Source organism: Eptesicus fuscus, chromosome 4 (genome assembly GCF_027574615.1).
Source record: "Eptesicus fuscus isolate TK198812 chromosome 4, DD_ASM_mEF_20220401, whole genome shotgun sequence".
Taxonomy (NCBI): Eukaryota; Metazoa; Chordata; class Mammalia; order Chiroptera; family Vespertilionidae; genus Eptesicus; species Eptesicus fuscus.
The window spans coordinates 57,986,522-58,006,861 of NC_072476.1; the positions used below are offsets into that span (position 1 = coordinate 57,986,522).

The 20,340-nt window shown below is 41.1% G+C and overlaps 1 protein-coding gene across 7 annotated transcripts in view; it reads right to left on the bottom strand.

Moving 5' to 3' along the window:
* CAST (calpastatin) overlaps nucleotides 1–20,340 on the bottom strand; it is a 116,671-nt gene that overhangs the window by 5,111 nt on the left and 91,220 nt on the right. For 5 of the 7 annotated variants that reach the window (XM_028149846.2, XM_028149854.2, XM_054715046.1 and 2 more), the window contains 10 exons: nucleotides 16,659–16,757; nucleotides 16,077–16,160; nucleotides 14,248–14,298; nucleotides 14,012–14,083; nucleotides 11,850–11,951; nucleotides 9,285–9,389; nucleotides 8,058–8,150; nucleotides 6,767–6,802; nucleotides 6,270–6,359; nucleotides 5,131–5,202 (listed from right to left, as the gene is read on the bottom strand). In XM_028149846.2, the coding sequence (XP_028005647.2) occupies nucleotides 5,131–5,202; nucleotides 6,270–6,359; nucleotides 6,767–6,802; nucleotides 8,058–8,150; nucleotides 9,285–9,389; nucleotides 11,850–11,951; nucleotides 14,012–14,083; nucleotides 14,248–14,298; nucleotides 16,077–16,160; nucleotides 16,659–16,757 (804 nt within the window). The remainder of the gene's footprint in view (nucleotides 1–5,130; nucleotides 5,203–6,269; nucleotides 6,360–6,766; nucleotides 6,803–8,057; nucleotides 8,151–9,284; nucleotides 9,390–11,849; nucleotides 11,952–14,011; nucleotides 14,084–14,247; nucleotides 14,299–16,076; nucleotides 16,161–16,658; nucleotides 16,758–20,340) is intronic. The other 2 variants (XM_054715047.1, XM_054715050.1) reach the window with 1 other exon arrangement.

A 20,340-nucleotide genomic window follows, 5' to 3' on the forward strand; every position in this document is an offset into this window, starting at 1 on the left:
CAAAACTCCCTCAGCTTTTGTCTGTCTGGAAAAGCCTTTATTTCTCCACATCTGAAGGATAGATAACTTGGCCAAAATGAATATTCTTGGCTGGCAATTTTCATTTTTCAATGCTTTGAATATGTCATTCCATTCTTTCCTGGCCTATAGAGTTTCTGCTGAGAAATCTGCTGATATCTTAATGGGGATTCTTTTCTTTTTATCCCTGACTGTCTTTAAAATTCTTTATCATTGACTTTTGACAGTTTCATTATAATATGTCTGGAGAAAGTCTTTTGCATTGAGATAATAAGGCATTCTATTAGCTTCATGGATTTTTATGTTTAGTTCCTTCCCCAGGTTTGGGAAGTCTCAGCTATTATTTCTTTAAGTAAACTCTCTGCCCTCTTCTTCTGGTAGACCCATTATTCTTACATTGGCTTTTAGAATGGAGTCTGATAGCTCTCATAGGGTTTCTTCCCTTTTAAAAAGTCTTAGTGCTCTCTCCTCTTCCGCCTGAATCATTTCTAGATTCCTATCCTCCAGACTGCTTAATCTTTCCTCAGACTTATCTGCCCCATTTCCAATGCTTTTCTAATGTATTCTGCATCTCATTTATTGAATTCTTTGGCTCCAGAATTTCTGGTTGGTTTTTACAATTTTTATGTCTTTGATAAAGTACTCCTCTGTTCATTAATTTTATTCCATTAGTTAATTGAATGGCTTGAGTTTTCTTACAGGTTGTTGAATATCTTTATAGCAACTATTTTGAATTATCAGATAATAATATTCCATATGTCTGAGTTTGGTTGTTGCAAGATTGTGGTTTTCTTTTCGTGATACTGTATTACTATGATTTTTTCACAGTGTTCGATGAAATGTGCCTCTGCCATCGCATTTGAAGTAACAAACGCCTTTCTTCTTTAGGTGATGCTTTGTTTACTTTTGATTCTGTTTAACTGACTGGCAATTAGAATACTTTTGCTTTTCCAGACATTGGCTGTATAGCACAAGTTTTTGGTTTCTCTTACTAGAGCTGATTTGCTGCTAAAGTTGGGAGCGTGCCTGTGAAAATAAGCTGGCTTTAAAAAAAATTAAAAGGCTGGTGGCAGTGTGGGGAGAGATAAATGCTTAGCACATGGGGCTTTGGGTGTGCCCATGGCCCGGTAGGGGCGTCCTTGAGTTGGGGAGTCCTGGAAGTCTGTTGGCAGACTTTTTGCTGTAATTCCGTTTCTGCCCCCATTTCCCCAAGGCATCACTGCAGTCTCTCCTCAGAGACAGCAATGGGTCCCCCTTGCTGCAGCGTGCATGGCTGGGAAGATCCCCACCCACTTCCTTCACCCTCCACCTCCTCTGCCAGCAAGGTTGCCACTATGCCACCATTCTCCTGGCTATGCACCTCCACTGCAGTTCAATCCACCCCTTTTCAGATGCACAGACGGAAGGACCCCTCAGGTATCCTGGTGTACTGTGCAGTCACCTGTGCTCGGTTATGAAAGTCTGAAGAGTTGTAAATCGAAAGGGAAAGGAAAAAGGAACAACTCACATGGCCATGATGCTGACATCTGTCAACAGTCTTTGTTTTAAAGCTTATTTTGCCTAAAGATAGCTACCCCCGATTTCTTTTGGTTTCTATTTGCATGGAATATCTTTTTCCATCCCTTCACTTTTCAGTCTATGGATATCCTTAGATCTGAAGTGAATCGCTTATAGGCAGCACATAGATGGGTCTTGTTTTGTTTTCTTAATCTGTCTTTTGATAGGAGAATTACAGTTAAAGGAATTATTGATGGGTTTGTACTTATGGCCATTTTGTTAACTGTTTTCTGGCTCTTTTGAAGTTCCTTTTCTTGCTCCATTTATGATTTGATGACTTTCTGTAGTGGTATGCTTAGATTCCTTTCTCTTCATTTTTTGTGTATCTACTATATCATTCAGCCTTGTGCTTACCATGAGGCAACCTATATTTATAACAGTCTGTTTTAGGTTGATAACTTAAATTTGAATCCATTCCAGACCTTTACACCCCCAGCCCATTTTATATTTTTGATGCTGCATTTAACATCCTCTGTTGTATATATCCTTTAATTTCTGTAGTTACAGTTATTTTTTACCTTCATACTAGTTTTAAGTTACCAATCTACCACCTTTACAACATTAGATTGGATGTTTGTTTCCTTCCCCAAGTTAGGGGAGTTTACGCCTATTCCTTCTGGGACCCCTATAAGGCAAATATTGTCCCACCAGTTCCTTAAGCTATCTTCATTTTCCCTTCCATCTTTTTTCGTTTTGCTACTCTGATTCTTTCTTCATTTAGTCTGCTGTTGAACCCTTCTAGTGTATACTTAAGTTCAATTATTGTATTCTTCAGCTCTGTAACTTCTACAGTATTTGGTACTTATATTTTCTGACTCTTTGTTAAAGTTCTGTGTTCACCTAGTTTCCTCCTCTGTGGGTCTCATGGAGTTGGGTGAGCATCTTTATGACCATGATTTTGAACTCCTTATCCCCATTTGGTTAAGGACATTTTCTGTGGCTTTATCTTGTTTTGTTTGGAACACATTCCTCTTTCTTCATTTCCTGATACCGAGTGTTGGTTTCTAGGCTTTAGATAAAACGGCCACCTCTTCCGGTCTTAAGGGCGTGGCCTCCTGGAGGAGATGAAGCTTATCATTGAGCCTTGTTCTAGCTATTAGTTGTCTCTCAAACCTTTGTGATTGTCCTAGCAGCCTATGTAATTGAAGCGGCCCCCGGTAGCTGAGCGGGTGCTGAGATCTGTCAGAGTTCCAAAGCGGGGAGGATCTCAGTCAGGACCTAGGTTCAGGCTGACTGGAAGCCAGACCCTCAGGCAGCAGCTTTTAAAATATGCAAATATACTGTATAGTTATGTGGGTCCCCAAGGGTTCAGTCGCACTGGCCATCAGAACTAGGTGATCTAGAGGTGTCCCCTGGGAGCAGCTGCAAATATTGAGGCACCAGAGCAGGGTGCAAGCGCCTTTCCAGGAGCTGCTGGCAAGCTGCAGTGAAGCAGTGGATGAGCACAAAGATGGCACCTGCTGGCTGGAGCAAAGGAGAGCAACGGCGGCACCAACAGCCTCTGTCCCTGGTAAGTAATTCATCTAGGTCTGTGCTAGATGCCTAACCTTCAGGCTGACAAGCCATTTAAGCCTCTTTCATAAAAGTATAGGCGCCTCTCAATTGGCTGCCTCTGTGCTGGGCTGTTGAGTCCAAGCATGCAAGCCCTTAAAGGACCGTTTTATCAGCTCGCTAGAGCTTTGTGGCTACAAGCCTTGTTGGCTTTCCAAGCTAGATGTTTTGGGGCCTTGTCTTTCAGGTGCAGTTCTTAAAAATCGGGCACCAAAAGTGGGCTTCAAACTAAGCTCTTCAGGGAGAAGTTCTGGGTTGTCACACTAGGGGTAAGGTTTATGCCAAGATTTTATCTCAGCCTCTCCTACCTGCTTTGATGTGGGTGTTTGTTTCTCACTTGTTCAATGAGTAAGAGTCACTTAGCTAGTTTCTGGATTTTTTTTTTTTCCCCAGAGCAAATTGTTTCACCTATAGCTGTAGATTCCATGTCCATGGAAGGAGGCGAGTTCAGGCTCTTCCTGTGTTACTATCTTGAATTGGAAGTATCTTGTTGTAAAGAGTTTTGATGTAGCTGGACTATTGGTTTTAAATCTGTACCTTTAATTTCTCATGATAGTTAGGGGATCAGAGTAATAACCATCTGAATCATATGTTTAAGAATTGGAAGGGGTCCAGTTGTCTAATCCAATTTCCATTCCTTTACTGGTAACAGTTTGAATAATTTAAATAATAGGAGAAGCTTGAAACTGGAACCTAAAGCTTCCACTCAGCCTTAGTTCTACTTTCGAGAGCAACATGAAAAATGATATACAATAGTATTGAAACTCTAAGATCTTCCCTAATTCTATATTCTACTTATATATTCTTAAATTTATATAAACCATATTCTCTGGTGGTGTTCCCCCCGCCTTTTAAAATATCTCAGTTTGCAATGGTTCTTACAATGAATAGCATATCATAATCAAATTGACTTTTTTTTTCCTTAATGATACACAAAGTAATGGTTTATTTTATTGATGATAATTTCAATTTAATGAGATGCAGTATATGAACCTATACTGTCAATGTGTTATCCAAGTGGAAATGTTCAGTTGGAAGTGGTGGCCTGGGTCTTTAGAGAGGTGAAGGTGCAAAATGCATCCCAATATTCCCTAAACTCTCAATCACATGGCAGCATCAAATCTAAGAGATTAATGATATAGCTAACAGCATGGCACTGCTGATCTCAGGCAGAGCTCAAGAAGAGGAGACAGAAATCTTAGATCTTTCAAGGATGGAGGGAAATAGGCAGAGGGCTCCTAAGTTTGAATATTGCTTTTAGAGTGATGAAAGAACTTAAACATAATTACTATAAGGGAGGAAAATTGAGATGAAGAAACTGAAGATTTTGGAGGGAGTGGATTATTGACTGCTGGGAGAGAGGGTTTGTCAATGGGTAAGTGGGAAGAGGATCTTAGGATTTTCTGCAGTAACCTCAATTTTTCTTTTTGAAGTAGAACGCAAGGCCATCTGCGGGTGGGGGGTGTGTGGCTGGGAAGGGAGTGTGAAAACCTGACATTGGACACCATCAGTACTTTGTGCGATATTCTCTAGATGAGAATAGGACTCTAGTGGTGTTTTTTGTCTTTTGATTTCAGAGAGGAAGGGGAAGGGAGAGAAATAGAAACATCAATGATGAGAATCATTGATTGGCTGTCTCCTGCACAATCCTTACTGGGGATCGAGCCCACAACCCAGGCATGTGCCCTTGACCGGATTCGAACCCGAGACCCTTCAGTCTAACACTCTATCCATTGAGCCAAACCAGCTAGCGCAACTCTAGTAGTGTTTTAACAATTGTGGTAAGAATGCTCATTTAAGTTTCTAAAGTATCAGTTTTTTTTAGAAAAATCTTTAAAACTTCAATTTCTTTACCAAGACATGGGAGAGGTAGTGTTTAATGCTTAAATTTTTATTCTAAATGATTCCAATCAGAAATTAAATGACTAAAAGGATAAATGCCACTTGTAACTGCTAATTAAAACTGCTAAATTAATTTGTAATATATTTAACTGCTCTGTTTACCTTTGCAGAATTCTTTGCTTTCCCCCCATTCTTGGGTGCTTTGGAGCTGGAAGTAGTCTTCTTGTCTTTGTCCTAAAACAAAGGAAAGGTAATGAGGCTATTGCTATCATTAATCCATCTATAAATTCAGACTATTCTTGTTAGTACCATGGAGATCTCCAATTTAATTAAATAATGGAAAACTTTGGGCATTTTAGTCAGGATTTTTTGAACAATGGTGAATGTATACAGAAGTGATTAAGGTTGGAGGGAAATGTGGGTCACACTGATGCTCTGACCATTTCCATGATGCATGATTCACCCAGACCTTATTTTTCTCATTAAGAGTAAGAATAGGACATTGTTTTCAGTGTTACAAAGAGAAATGGAGACAACCACAGATAGCTGGGGGACGTCACGTATAAAAATAAAGCCCACTCACCAAAAATACATTATTTATGAGTTTCCAGGAATGAGAAATCAGTTGCTGAGGCAGACTAGAAATTAAATCACCCAATAGGGGAAGGACTGGAAATTCAGTGATTGGGAGATATACATAATAGCAAACCGAGATCTACAGTCAATTTCACTTTTTCTCCTGATTTATGGAAGGGTATAATATAAAGGTAAAATGCCACACACTTACACACATTTTTTTTTTTCATTCACTAATAAACACATTTTGACATCTTTTATATACCAGGCATTTTGCTAATGCTGAGCACGGAGGTAAAAGGCATATCATTACTAAGTAAAGTACATAGCTGAGTGGTGTAATACATATGTGACCATAGGTAACCCAGATGGCAGGGAAGGGAGAAGTGGTAAGAGAAGTCTTCCGGAAGGAGCTGATGGTTGAACTGGGCCCGGAGGGATAAGGAGGAAGCATTGTTGTACAGCAATACAGTGTGGCAGTAAAAAATGATGGCAACATGGAAAATATGTATGAAATAATGTTATGCAATGTATTTTATGGACTCTAAATACAACTATATAAAATATATATAGACGGAAAAAGACAAGGAATGTACTAAGTAGTGTTTGCAGGGTAGTAGAATTATATTGTTTTCTTCTATGGCATCAATTTACTTTATAGTCTAAAAATTATATATATGTGTAGACACACATTCAAAGAAAGTCAATATGACAAAGTACAGTACCTTTGCTGTATTCTCTGAGGTTTCTGTACTTGAACAGTTGTCAAAATCCCCTGAGAGGGAGTCAATGGGGTCTTGATCATCTGCAGGTTTCTGAAACATTAATAGGAATAACCATCAGTCAAGATCAGAGAAATAACCACCAGTGAAGAAAGCAAGGAAAAAATGCTGGGTAGTACCTCTTCCCACATCCCTTATTTAAAAAAAAACTTGATGACATTCTTTTTCTAATGAAGTAGTGTATTACAAAGGAGATATTAATATTGACAGCAAGTTGCTTAGTATTCTCAGAGCCCTGATTTTCTTAAATGGAAAATGAAACTGTCTATTTTGAAAGGTTCTTGGGAAGACCGAATGAAAGAAAATAATACCCTCTTAAGTACTCTTGGCATCACACCAAGCACAGGGTGGGCATTCAATAAATATTTCTAAATTGCAAAAGTTGCAGCTAGAATTTAAAAAAAAATCTTTTTATAGAAATATGCACCTATGGTATTTACCTTTGGATCCCTTGTGGGTGGCTTCACTGGTTTGTCCTTAAAAGCAAAGCAGACTATTGGTTAGACATAAATTTTTATAAAGGTTTACTTAGGTGTAGTCAGCATTTATATAATCAATATTATCCAATGACTTGACTTGCAGAGTATATACTATTTGCAACAACTGATTAGCCTGGGTCCCTACTCTTCTCCACCAGCTTTGCTTAATTACCACCCTATAACTATTTCAATGTCCTGGGAGAAAATGCAAGAGGGAGAGTCTGGTCCTGGAAGTGAAAGAAACATGAATTATTTAGGAACTTTCTGCCATCATGTGTTAGAATTCTACTTAAAATATTACAAGAGCAACTTGTGATTTTATGTCTTACTTCCTACAGCTTATTATAGGTCAGAAGGATTTGAGGAGCAGTCTGCAGAGACATGAGATGTTTATGAGCACAACCCACCAGGGATTTTTCCCATCTACAAAGGCAAGGACATTAAATAATCCATTTTCCAAAGATTCAAGCAGGATCAGGTGAGACTACCAAAGCAGGGTGGATTCTAGCTGGGTGCAGAACTGCTATCCTGAGGAATACTGAATGAAAGCAAGGAGAATTGATTCCTGTAAGAGAGACACTCAAGCTAGTAGGTAACCTCCTTTAAACCAAATGCAGGACAGAAAGACGGGTGTAATTTGGACTCCCTTGTTTGTATTTGATGAACAGGCCTGGAAAGGGTTTGTGTCATCTGTCATCTAACTGACTTGAAACTAGGAGCCAAACAGAATGGGGAAGAGATATAGGCCAGGTTGACCTAAGAAAAACTGGCCTCTATGTGTTAGAGGCAAAGGCCAGGATTTCTTGACACAATATGTTTAGATATAGAAATGGGACTTGTGATTGAGGATATGGTTTTGCGGGTGTAGGAGAAGGAAGAAAGGGAGACCCCAGGTTTGCAGGTGCCTTATTTGCCCTATTATTCCAATTCTAGCTCCTTAAACAGAGAGACTCTGCTTCAGTAGGATTACAAATATCATTATTCTTTTTGATAGCCTTTTCTTGTAAAAGAATTCATCAGTGTACATGCCTTGGAATCTCTGTTGAGCATCAGTGAGTGACTGCACATTATTCAACACTGTTTACACCACAGTGTCCACATAACTGAACATCAAACAATATTGGTGTCTAAAAATAGTCGCATTACATTTTTATGCTACTCTTAAAGTGTACCCTCCTACTCATGTCAACTGAGGGTTGAACTTAAAAGGCTTTGTTGTATATATCCAATCTAGACATTTGCCTTCGTTTACCTTATCATCGTTATCCAAGAGATGTCTGTATTCAGGTGGGATAGTGTCATCTCTTTCTCCCAGCTTGTCTCTATGTTCAGCTTTTGCTCTTTCCTATAATCATTGAATGGATATGATTAATATTCCTTTCCTCCTTTGCTTATAGAATACATTCTGAAATGCAGCATTTATTGTATGTTATTTTCTGAGGCAAAACATGATCTTTTTAATTAAGCAAAGAGAACAAGATGCATGACTTGAACATACTATTAGTTGATGAAAAAAAGTAAACCCATGTGCTTCTATGTCGGTTTACATCTGTGAATTTTCCACCTGTATTTTAAACTGAAATAAATTATTAAATAACTACTCCAGAAGCCATGTAAAGAGATAAAATTCAAGGGCATAAAATACCTTTTTCTGTGAGTTTCACTTTTCAAATAAAAGAATCAAGTCACTGAACCTTGGCTTTAGGTAACCACTATTTTTTAGCAACCCTGAATGGATGTGCTGACTGCTTGTGTTGCAGGTGAGAAAGTACCTGCTGTTAAGTAAGCAGCACCTGGAGCCTAGCATCCCAAACTCAGTGACACTAACTCTCCCCCGCCCAGGGAGTGCTTTAGATTTTTTTCTGCATCGTTTAAGTTTCATTTTTCAAATATAGGTTAAGTTCACATTTTCAGAATTCCTATGACAATGGCAGAATTAAGATGTAATGATTCCTTGAAATGTCTTGTTTTTGGGACACCAATTTGGATGGTCAGTTACTTCCTGGCTCCAAGCTAAATGGATTGCTGAATACTGTATGTTAAGTATAAATACATGTTGTTTAAGATATGGAGAGAGAACAGTTTGTGCCTGGTAGACACACCTCTGCACAGTGTTGCACTCCTGGTCCCACGCCCTCTTCCTTTTGGAATTTGCACGCAGTTAGTTATGCCAGCAGAGAAGGCTTCTACGGAAACCTCTGCCACTACATGTACAGAATGTGTCCACCTAAGAAATGCACACTTAGGGATGTCAGATGCTTTTCCATCATAACAAGGTTTGGTCTCACAAACAGGACATTTGCCTGTATCTGTGACACAGCATAATCCTCACCAAGGAAGTAAAGAAATACAACATAGACCACAGAGAGGGGGGAAAATGAAACAGTTATCCAACTATTCACTAATTCCAGACAAAGTTGGAAGTTATTTTTTTGTGTGTGTATTCTATGCTGTGAAAAAAGCCTAAATTTTCTTTTACCTTGACTTTATCCTTTATTGGCTTGTCCTCATCTGGATCAGGCTGTCTTTGCCCTAGACTGTCCGAAAGTTGATCCAGGGCATCGTCGAGTTCTTTGTCCCTCTGCTAAAGAAAATCTGAATTAATCACTGGTTGGCCGAATCAGGTCACCCATTGGAAAGTGGCTTCAGCACCGCCACTAATACTTCCATGAGGATTTTCACAAGGGAGATGGACTGGGTGGGTGGGTGGGAGGTACTGGACTGCCAACCCCTTGCCAGTGCTTTTCTCTCTGCTCTCTGGCTCTCAGTGACCTCTTGGCGCCTGTCTACCCCTGCCTCCCTTCCCACCCCCCCAGATATCTTGCACCGTCCAAGAAAAGAGGTCTTTCCTAAAAAGATGGGGTTCCTGGCCTGATTTGCTTGGAAATATGTCTTGAAATGCTTTCCGTGTATGTAACACTACTGGTGACAATCTAATGTCCCCAGCAATGAATTATTCTAGTTTAGTTTACTCTTTGATTCCGGAGTATATTCATTTAAATAAAGATTATACCTAATTTTGGTGATGGCTCCAAATAAAATATTAACTAAAATTAGACCCTCTGATGGAAAAACTGATAGAAAAAAAAAAAGTATCGTTCTAAAATATACTTGTGAAAGGCAAATGCATGCAAAAAAAATGAAACTAGCCCACCTTCCTAAAACTCCTGGGAGAAAACATAGGCAGTAAAATCTGACATTTCTCTTAGCAATATTTTTTCTGATATATCTTCTTAGGCAAGAGAAATAAAAGAAAAAATAAACAAATGGGACTACATCAAACTAAAAAGTTTTTGCACAGCAAAGGAAACCATCAACAAAACGAAAAGACAACCTACTTGGAGAACATATTCGCCAATGATTAGGGGCTAATATCCAAAATTTATAAAGAACTCATACAACAAACAATCCAATTTAAAAATGGGCAGAGGACCCGAAAAGACACTTCTCCAAACAGGACACACAGATGGCCCATAGACATATGAAAGAATGATGCTCACTGTCACTAATCACCAGAGAAATGCAAATTAAACCATGTGATACCACTTCACTCCTGTCAGAAGGGCTATCATTAATAAACCAACAGGTGTTGGTGAGGATGTGGAGAAAAGCAAACTCTTGTGCACTGCTGTTGGGAATACAGATGAGTGCAACCACTATGGAAAACAGTATGAAGGTTCATAAAAAAAAAAAATGGAACTGCCTTATGATTCCGAAATTCCACAAAACACTAATTTGAAAGGATATATGCACCCTCTCGCAATCCGGGACCCCTCGGGGGATGTTGAAGAGCCATTTTCGGCCCAACTGCCGCAGGCCAGGCTGAGGGACCCCACAGGTCAAGCCTCTAGTACAAAATAATATTAGATGTAAACTGTAGTTGAAAAAGAAAACTAATTGAAAGAAAATAAAATCAGGAATCTTTTGGCTTAAAAAGAAAAAGGCCTTTGATTGTGGATGTCTACTAATAGCCTCCGTCAGTGCAGAGCCTCTCACCTGAGTATTAAGAACTGAAGTGTCAAGGCAGCCTGGGTTATTAATGATTCTCCTTTCTGTGGCACAGGGACTTCCATCACGTGGGTGTCACACATACACACACAGCATTTTACTACTTTACGTGCTCCATGAGAGCCCAGGATTATAGCTGCTGGTGGAGCTGCCCCCGCAGGGTCTGGCCTTTGTCATTAGTGCCTCTGGATATTTTCAGATGCTCCTGAGGCTGACCCAACAGGCTGAAAATTCATTCAGAGTCTCTGACTACAGCACTAAGTGAGCTTTGATGCTACATCAAAAGGAGAGGAAGCAGAGCTGACTTCACTAAAGCTACTTCATCTCCATCTAGCTAGCCCGGCACTTCTCAACCAGAGGAGATGGGGTCTGGTTTAGGGCAATCTCTATCTTTTGATGTGCCGTGGTCTCCTCGATAATTTCACATTTGGTACTGCACAGAAAATTAATCAAGGAAGTCTGGAAGAACTTTGATCCCTCAGTCTTGCCTCAGAATATGTAAATAATTAAAACAGTATTGATGCTGAGGTTTTTCTATTGCTAGCATGAAAATGACACATTTTTAACTAGTGTGAATGGGAGGAAAACAATGCCAGTCCATGATACGTTTGTTAGTTTTTTGGGGGGAGAAGCTCAAATACTGCACAATTCCATAAAATAAACTTGAAGTTAAATAATGGATAGTATTTACAGTATGTGTTAAGAAAAAAAAGGAGAAAAATCAATGATCAGGAAAGCTGAAAAAACGTTTTTTAAAAACCTAATATGTACACACTGCACTTTCAATTCTAATAAAGCAACAATTTAAGCTCCTCAACTGTGTATAAAATATATTCACATATATTGTTTCATTTTCAATATTTGATCATTTTCAATATTTTGTCATCTCCCTAAGTCGCCAGTCTTCTCTCTTCTGAAGGTGCCCAATCTTTCTAACAATTTTTGTCTATTTCCACTTACTCTAAGCAGGAGTCCTACTTTCTTTCCTCTTGTTGCTGCTGCCGTGGAGAAAGTATTTATAAAATATGTTGCTTACCAGAGTGCTAGGGGATGGGCCTGCAGAGTGCGTGGTTGCAGCTGGGGTTTGGGAAACCAGTTCGGAGACAGCAGCTGTGAGTTTAGTATTGTCGAATGGCTTCTGTTAAAAGAAAGACTTTAATCGTTAATATGTTATATACAAAAGTATGTCCACAATGCCATCGCTTAAATACAACTCTTAATATAGCTTTACAATTATTAATTCTCTTGATCCAAATGGAAAGCCTAGTAACATAGGATCTTAAGAGCAATTTTTATTCCATTTCTTACTCCATGGTATTATTTTGCACAACTTCTAGTCCTATTTATGACTCTAAATGGTGTTTAGTAATCTAATGACTTAGAGCTTCATGGTTGGTTTACCCATTTCTTGTTATATTTTTGCAGTTTTTCAGCTTTCTTCTGTGTAATTAGTTGCCCTGAATCAAAGTTCTAGCAGTGGTTCTTTTTTCTTTTGGTGTTAGCTAAATTCTGCCAAACTGCCTTCTCAGAAGTTACTAGGAACTTACACTGTTAAAAGCAATGAATAAGCAAGACTTGCTCACCCAAATGAAGTATTTATCACATATTTCAAATGCTGATAATATATTAGGTATGATGTACTACTGTTACCTGTTGTATTGTATGAAGTTTCAGTTTTATTATTCCAGAATCTTTATGAAATGATCTCTTCTCTCATTTTAAAAATATACTAAATCTGTCATTTATGTTCATTTCTCGATTTCTTTTTTCATTGCCCCGTGACTTTGCTTTCTGAATCAGAACTGTATTTTTCTAACCATTATCTATATAATAAAAGGCTAATATGAAAATTTACAGAACAGCAGAACAACCAGTCGCTATGACATGCACTGACCACCAGGGGGCAGATGCTCAACGCAGGAGCTGCCCCCTGGTGGTCAGTGCACTCCCACAGAGGGAGTGCCACTCAGCCAGAAGCTGGGCTCATGGCTGGCGAGCGCAGAGGCGGTGGTGGGAGCCTCTCCCACCTCCGTGGCAGCACTAAGGATGTCCGACTGCACAGGGAGCGGGCCTAAGCCATCAGTTGGACATCTCCCGAGGGCACCCGGACTGCGGGATGGCACAGGCCGGGCTGAGGGACCCTCCCGAGCATGTGAATTTCATGCACTGGGCCTCTAGTAGCATTATAAAGCCTAGTATTTAGTTAGGTTAATCTTCCCTAAAAAGAGCGAAAAATGCTTTTCAGTATTATTTTTTTCACATTTTTATGCATTCACTTTCAAATATATTACAGAATAACTGAGTTATATTATATATTACTATTTTACTAAAAATATTAACTTAAAAATGACTGGAAATAATTGTTGTCATTCTTTTAAGACATTTATCAAACTGCCTTAGATGTATGGGTTTTAATTTCTTCATATTCTTTTTTAATTTATGTCTTCTATTGCAGTTTTCTTTATATAAGTCTACATCTTGTTAGGTAATTATATTTTCTAATCTGTTACTAATATACATAGCATACATAATATTATGTACAAAGGTGAAAGCAAAAACTTATGACAACTCCAAGGAATCATTATTTTTTTCTGTTTGTCACTTACTCTATTTATTAACTGATACATACTTTGCATGCCATTGTTCACATAGGATTAAATAACCCAGACTCCACAGAAAAGGTTCTGCAGTTACATACGTATGGGAACTCCAAAAGACTTACAATATGTTCACATAAAAAAGTCCTAAAAATCCTGCAGTGGAGAAACCTGCTTACGGTTACACATCATTTTCCAAACTTTCTAGTAACAGAATTCCCTTTGAAGGCCTATCTATTCCACAGGAAGCTAAGTTTCCTTAGAGGTAATTTGGAAAATGACCAAATTGTAGAATATCAGCTGGTAAAGTTGTCTAAGAAGTAATTTTAGATAAACTCAATTTGAAATTCTCTTTTCATAGGTGTACTTGATAGAGTACATGCTCACTGGTTTCATTAGTGACACTGTTGAAAACATTAACTGTGCTGGAACAATATTTACTATTTCATGATGCAACACATTTTTAGTGGCTACTGTGGGTTGAGGGCCATTAATTCTGTGACTGTTTCCTCAGCTCCCAAGTCAGATTCTAAGTCACAGGTTTCCATTTATTTCTGCCACTCTGAAAGTGAGGAAATAAAACCAGGAGTTTCAGACTTACAAGTGGTGAAGTGTCTGGGGGTCCACCGAAGTCCTTAGACAAGGCATCAAGAAGGAAGTCTTCACTCAAGGGCTGCAAGAACCAGAAATGTATCAGACACCTCATTTGTCTCCTCTTCAAAAACCATGTTACTATTCATAAGCTGGTCAACTCATGAAAAAGAAAGCTATGCCCTTCCTGAATTACAGTCAGGGCCACGTGAGAAAGACATGCTCAGAGAAAACTGGCTTGCTTACTGGAAGCGATTCCTTGGACTCTTTTGGCAGGAGTGGTTTTCCGTCTTTGTCCTATGCAGGGGGAGAAAAACATGGCACTGAGTCATTTTGCATTCATCCTAAGTATGAACCCTTGTAGACATTATCCGATTATGCCTGATGTTGCTGTGCATTATCAATTAGATGATCATTTCAGGAAACAGTCTCTCTCACCAGAGAATATGCCATAATTAGTTCATGGCAACGAACAGCTCACATATACCAGGCCCTCCCTGGGCACGGGGCTACAAAGCAGATGAAGCAGCCTGTGGCCTCGGAAGCCTACAAACAAGTGCCAGAAAAAACACGTGAACAGTTCATGTAGTGCGGCGCATGGCGCTGTGACAGGGCACCTGCAGGACACTGGGAGCCTGGGGTGAGCCTGGGGGTCGGAGGGCTCTGCAGAAGTTGCTTAGAAAAAGCTGGTTAACCGTAGAGGCAACACGAAACTTCCACCAAACCAAGTGGTCAGCGAAAGCCAATCAACTGCTACTAAAATTCAGCCAAGGGAGCGAGAAAGCAGCCAACATCCCATGAGGAAGAGAGTTACCTGCCTCTACAAATTCGGGGAGGGGGTGAGTAGGGACAGAACCCGTGGCCTTTAAGAAGCTCTCTCAAAACCTTGTAACAGCAAACACACAAGCCCATTTTATTAATAGAAATGCCATGGTTTTTATTTCTATTGTGAGATGCAGAAGCAGCCCTAGCCGGTTTTCCTCAGTGGATAGAGCATTGGCCTGTGGACCGAAGGGTCCCGGGTTTGATTCCAGTTGCAGGCTCCTCCCTGGCCCAGGCTCAGGTTGGGGCTTTGCAGGAGGCAACCAATCGATGTGTTTCTCTCACTTTGATATTTCTCTCTGTCTTTTCCTCTCTCTCCCACTCTCTCTAAAAATCAATGGAAAAATACCCTTGTGTGAGAATTAAAAAAATAATAAAAATGCACAAGCAAGCAGAATGAACTCAACCTGGGAGAGCTCAATAGAGCTCCCGTCTTTGCCAGACAAATGACCAGTGCACATGGATGAGGATGGGTTTTGCTGAACTGTTCGTGTTTAGTTGGATATCCTCTGAAGTAATGGCACATAATGGAGATGACTGGCATTTGTTCTACTGCCCATGCATCTGCTCCTGTTCAAGTGGCCAAACTTAAACTACAAGGTTAATACTGGGGTCTCCCCTGTTCTGAACAATCTGTACATTCAAAATAAAGAAAACAGTGCTCTTATTTTTTCCTTTATATCTAAAAGTTGCAAATTTTCCCTCATAGGAAACAACTGTCCATTTCCCTTTTCTTATCTATATAAAGGTTTCTAAGTTTTCTTATTTCTGGTATTGTAACAAACCATGGATTAGATGAAAAAAATTAGGTAGCTTAGACCTTAGATTATTTTCACTTCAAGGAGGACTAAAAATGCCAGTTAGGAATATTTTAGCTTCACATCTGGTGCGCTATCAATACTATTTGGTGTTTGAAGTATTCAGAAACAAGATCTTGATATTCCAGGTCTGCTTGCATGCCCCCTTTTTACATATGTGGAATTCAGTATGAATTAAAATAAAATAGAAAAAATACCCCAGCCCAGTGGTCGGCAAACTCATTAATGTCAGCAGAGCCAAATATCAACAGTTACAACGATTGAAATTTCTTTTGAGAGCCAATTTTTTAAAATTTAAACTTCTTCTAACGCCACTTCTTCAAAATAGACTCGCCCAGGCCGCGGTATTTTGTGGAAGAGCCACACTCAAGGGGCCAGAGAGCCGCATGTGGCTCGCGAGCCGCAGTTTGCCGACCACAGCCCCGGCCTATTTACCTTGGTCTCTTCTAGTCTGTAGTCAGGAGGAATTGTTTCTTCTTTTTCACCAAGCTTTTCACGATCCTCTTCTTTGGCTTTCTCCTAAACAGAAATCATACCGTTTCCATTGTCAACACATCTTTTCTCCATAGAGCGGATGCCTGCATGACTCGAGTGGAGGTAAATACAGCCCTCGTTAGGTCAGAACGTACAGATGACCCTACGTGCCGAGTTCCGACGGCACCTCAGTCTTTCACAGTGTACCAGTTTGGCGGGTGCAGACCCACCACGGAGCCTGCCGGGCTACAAGGAAGTCCTGAGGAAGCAGGCCACGGCCACGTCTCTCCCGAGCCCTGGGCCACAGGAGTGCAGGTGGGCCAGGTGGGACCCCGAACTCTGACACGAGCATGCTGCCCACCCACCGCTGTGCTTACACCTGATGCTCACGCAGGCTGAGCTTATTAAGCAGGGTATGTGCGGCAACAGAGAAGGCCAGCTGGCCACGTGTTGTGGGACACGTTCTAAAAAATGACGAACTTATTTGGGGACTGAGGGCGATCAAGGGTAGCTACTTTCTAGGAGCATCTGAGCTGCCATTACCTTGACTTTATCCTCCACCGGCTTTCCAGCTTCTGGGTCTGCCTCCCGTTTCCCCAGGCGGCCAGCCAAGGCTTCCACCGCGTCGTCTGGCGCCATGCCCTTTGAAAAGGACGGGAGTGGATGCACGAAACAGGTGGTTAGTGCCTCCTTCTAAAGAGACTACATCAAACAATTCAGAGGGCATATCCTTCTTTCAGACCTAGATAAGAGGCGCATGTTATCTTTTAATAATTTGAATTATCAACTGAATTAGAATCTAAAACGTTAGAAATCAGAGCAAGTTTCGTATATGAAGCATTAAGTGTGTGCAACTGATGTACTGACACTGAGAAACCGAAGCTCTAACCCAGCGGTTTTGGCTGGGTCTGAGGCAGGCAGTGGAAGAGGTGTGCCACTGACAAGCTGGTAGCCAGGGAAGAAGAAAGGAGTGACTTGCTGTGACTGTTTTTGAGGTGGCAAAGGCAAGATTTCCAGAGAAGCCCAGGAGAGGACATTCTTCTCAATGTTCTGTGAGCCAGCCTGGCCGTCCCGGGGAGGCGGGCGCCTGCTGAGGCACAGAAGCCTACGTCGGCCAGCTGGCCTCGCCTGGTCAAAGGGGATTCACGCTGACCCAGGTGAACGCCTGTGGCTGGCTGACGGACGCGCGAGGCACAATGACACTGTGGTGCGGTTGTTCAAATGAAATGTGCTCCTCTCGTGATGCAGTGAGAAAGTGGATGGACACAGAGCATAAATGGTATAAAGGGAAAACAAAGAAGAAACGTTTGGGCTAGAAGAAAGGACTACCTGGCTTCTTCCAAACCACAGGCCGTGAGCCACAGGTTTAGTGGCTCGTAAAATCAATTCAGAGTTCATGGCCAGGACGTTTGGTTTTTTGTTTTTGTTTTTTAATGAAAGAGTAGAACAGAAGACATCTTGCATAACCAGGATAAGTACTACTTATCAAACTGCCGTTTCTATTGTGTGGGTCCTAGGTTGTGATATGAATACATTTCCGACTATTGGTCTTGGTCAAAAATATGAAAGCCCCTGAATTAAACATTGTCCCAAACTTTATTCTTACCAGAAAAGTCTATGACCTCATATTGAGTATATATTGGGATTTTAGAGTAAAAGTCTCTTTAGCATGGCTGTCATTCCAAGTGAAGAAAGTTGGTTCTCAGCTAAACGGCACTGCCTAAGGAAGTACCACCACTGAGGAATGGGAGCCTAAGAGGAAAGGGATGTATCACCATCTAGTGGTTGGACGCTGCATAGATTTTACTCCAAGAGCAACAACAATCCCTGCTGTATCTCATTTGTTTGGGATTATATCTAAATTGCAAGAGTTGCAGCGATCCCAAATCTTATCTTAACTCGAGTTGCTATCTGATCCCAGACACCTGCTCACACTCCACGTCTGCTTTCTCCTACTCTCTGCCGTAGAATCTTTCGAAACCACTGTTTCCTGAGCCTCTCTGTCCTTTGACTTAAGAAATAAGTGATTTCCAACCTTAAAAAAAAAAAAAGGAAATACTGCCTCTTGTGACAAAATGGGTGGATATTATGCTAAGAGAAATGAGTCAGACAGAAAGTCAAGAACCATATGATTTCATTCATATGTGGGATATAAAACTGAAAGCAACAAATGAACAGACAAGAAAAACAAACACAAATTCATAGACACAGACAACAGTATGGTGGTTACCAGAGGGAAGGGGGGTCAGATATGTGGTGATAGAAGAAAATTTGACTTTGGGTGGTAAACATACAATGCAATATACAAATGGCAAATCATAGAATTGTACACTTGAAACCTAGATAGTTTTATGAACCAACGTTACCCAATCCATTTCATGGGGAAAAAAAGAAGTGCAACAGAAAAGCTTGGAGAAGCAGCAGCAGAATTAAGAACTAAGGAATCTGGACATAGGACTAAGGACTAGAACTTCTATTTCAATAGCATTTCATGTTGTCAGATTCAGAACTAGAACTCGGGGGTCTGGATTTCCTCCATAAATGTTCTTTTTATACAAACAACCACCCGGGGCACATGTTCGCCTCCTGCCTCTGGTCTTTGTTACCTTCTGCTCACTAATCCTCAAGCCTTTCCCGAGTCCTCTGACCTTTAGCACACACTGCAGCTATTCTCTCTGGTTCCCAAGGGTGTCACAATCCCAGAAATGCCCACGAACCTCGGTGACGGTAATCGTGGCAACCGTGGTAACCAGAGCTGCTGGGGCAGAGGCCCGGGAACGGGAGTCAGAGAATGGAAAAACAAGAGCTCTGTTTATTTTCTGTTCACTGTACGCCCAGTGCTTGGCTCTACAGTCAGGGTGACGTTGGAAAGGAAGTAACTGAGCCCTCTGAGGCCCTGGCAGTCACACTTGGCATGAGGAGTAGATGACACATACTTAGGTCACAAGGGTTCTGCCCTGGAATGTTGGCTATTATCGTCCTGATTTCCATCACTGCCTCTGTCCCTATTCTTCCTCCAGTCTGTTCACAGGTTCTCTCCTCTCTCCTGGTCTTTGCCACCATGGCCTGTGCCTGGCTCCCACAATGTTGAACTTCTAGAGAGTACCCTGAAACCTCAAAAAAAGGGGGGGGGGCTCAAATCTTGCATACGGCAGGAGGGAGACCCTGGGCTTTGAGGGGATTTGCAGTTGGCACCAAGGACTTCCCTGGTGGGAAGAGCCACTTCAGGATGCCCAGGACACTTGCCCTGCACCTCAAACACCTCAATGCACACATGCCAAGTATACCAAGTGCCGCACACCCCGGTGCTTGGCCTGTCCTCGGCTCACTGGTCTCCCCACGAAACAGCGCTACTCCCACCATCTCAGTGTGACGCTGCCCATCACCTGCAAGTCTTTCCTCCTCCTCCCTGGAGGGTGAGGCACCCACAGTCCCTCTGCCCTTTTCCACACGAGTGATCAAGTTGTGCCGTAAGCTTGAGATCTGACCCATATCCACACTAGACTTGAAGGTAGCTTAGGGCTGGAGCCATAGTTTCATTTCAGCTACGGCTCTGAAAGGTTAAGTTGCTTGTTCAAGGTCAAGTTATAGGTTCATTTCCCTCATCTATAACAGATGATCAGTCTGAATCGTGTCCCTGTGAAAATTTAAGAAGATATTATAAAGCATCTAGAACAGGTTAGCTATTCAGAGTACAGAGCCACCAAGTCCGTAGTACTGAAACATAATCCACTGATGTTATTCTCTAAGTCAGGCTCTGTGGGCTAGTGAATTCAAAAGGAAACAAAGATTCAACTAGTTAAATATCAGAATTCATCCAAAAGATGGAAAGTGAGAGAGAGGCAAGAGATGAAGAAGGGAGAGGAGCTGAGTCAATCTCTCCCCCTTCGGGTGGGAGTGGGGGTCCTGATGATACTGGTGCAGATTATCCCCTCCCCTCCCCCCCCCCGCCCCCCGGAGTCAGGAAAAGGGAGATCGGGCTATTTGTGGAACTCCAAATAGGCTCGAAAAAATGCAGCAAAGTGAAAAAGCATGATTATTCACAATCACGGAGGAACTAGGAAGAATTTCAGAAGGTGCAAGAAAAAACACAGCTTATAGGAATCTAATTAAAAATTTAAATATAGCCTGACTTTCTAGCACCCCCTGAAGCCCCAAATAGTAGCGACTACAGCTAGAGAAGATTTCCTTGTTGTGTCAGAATAAAATAATATGTTGGTGCACA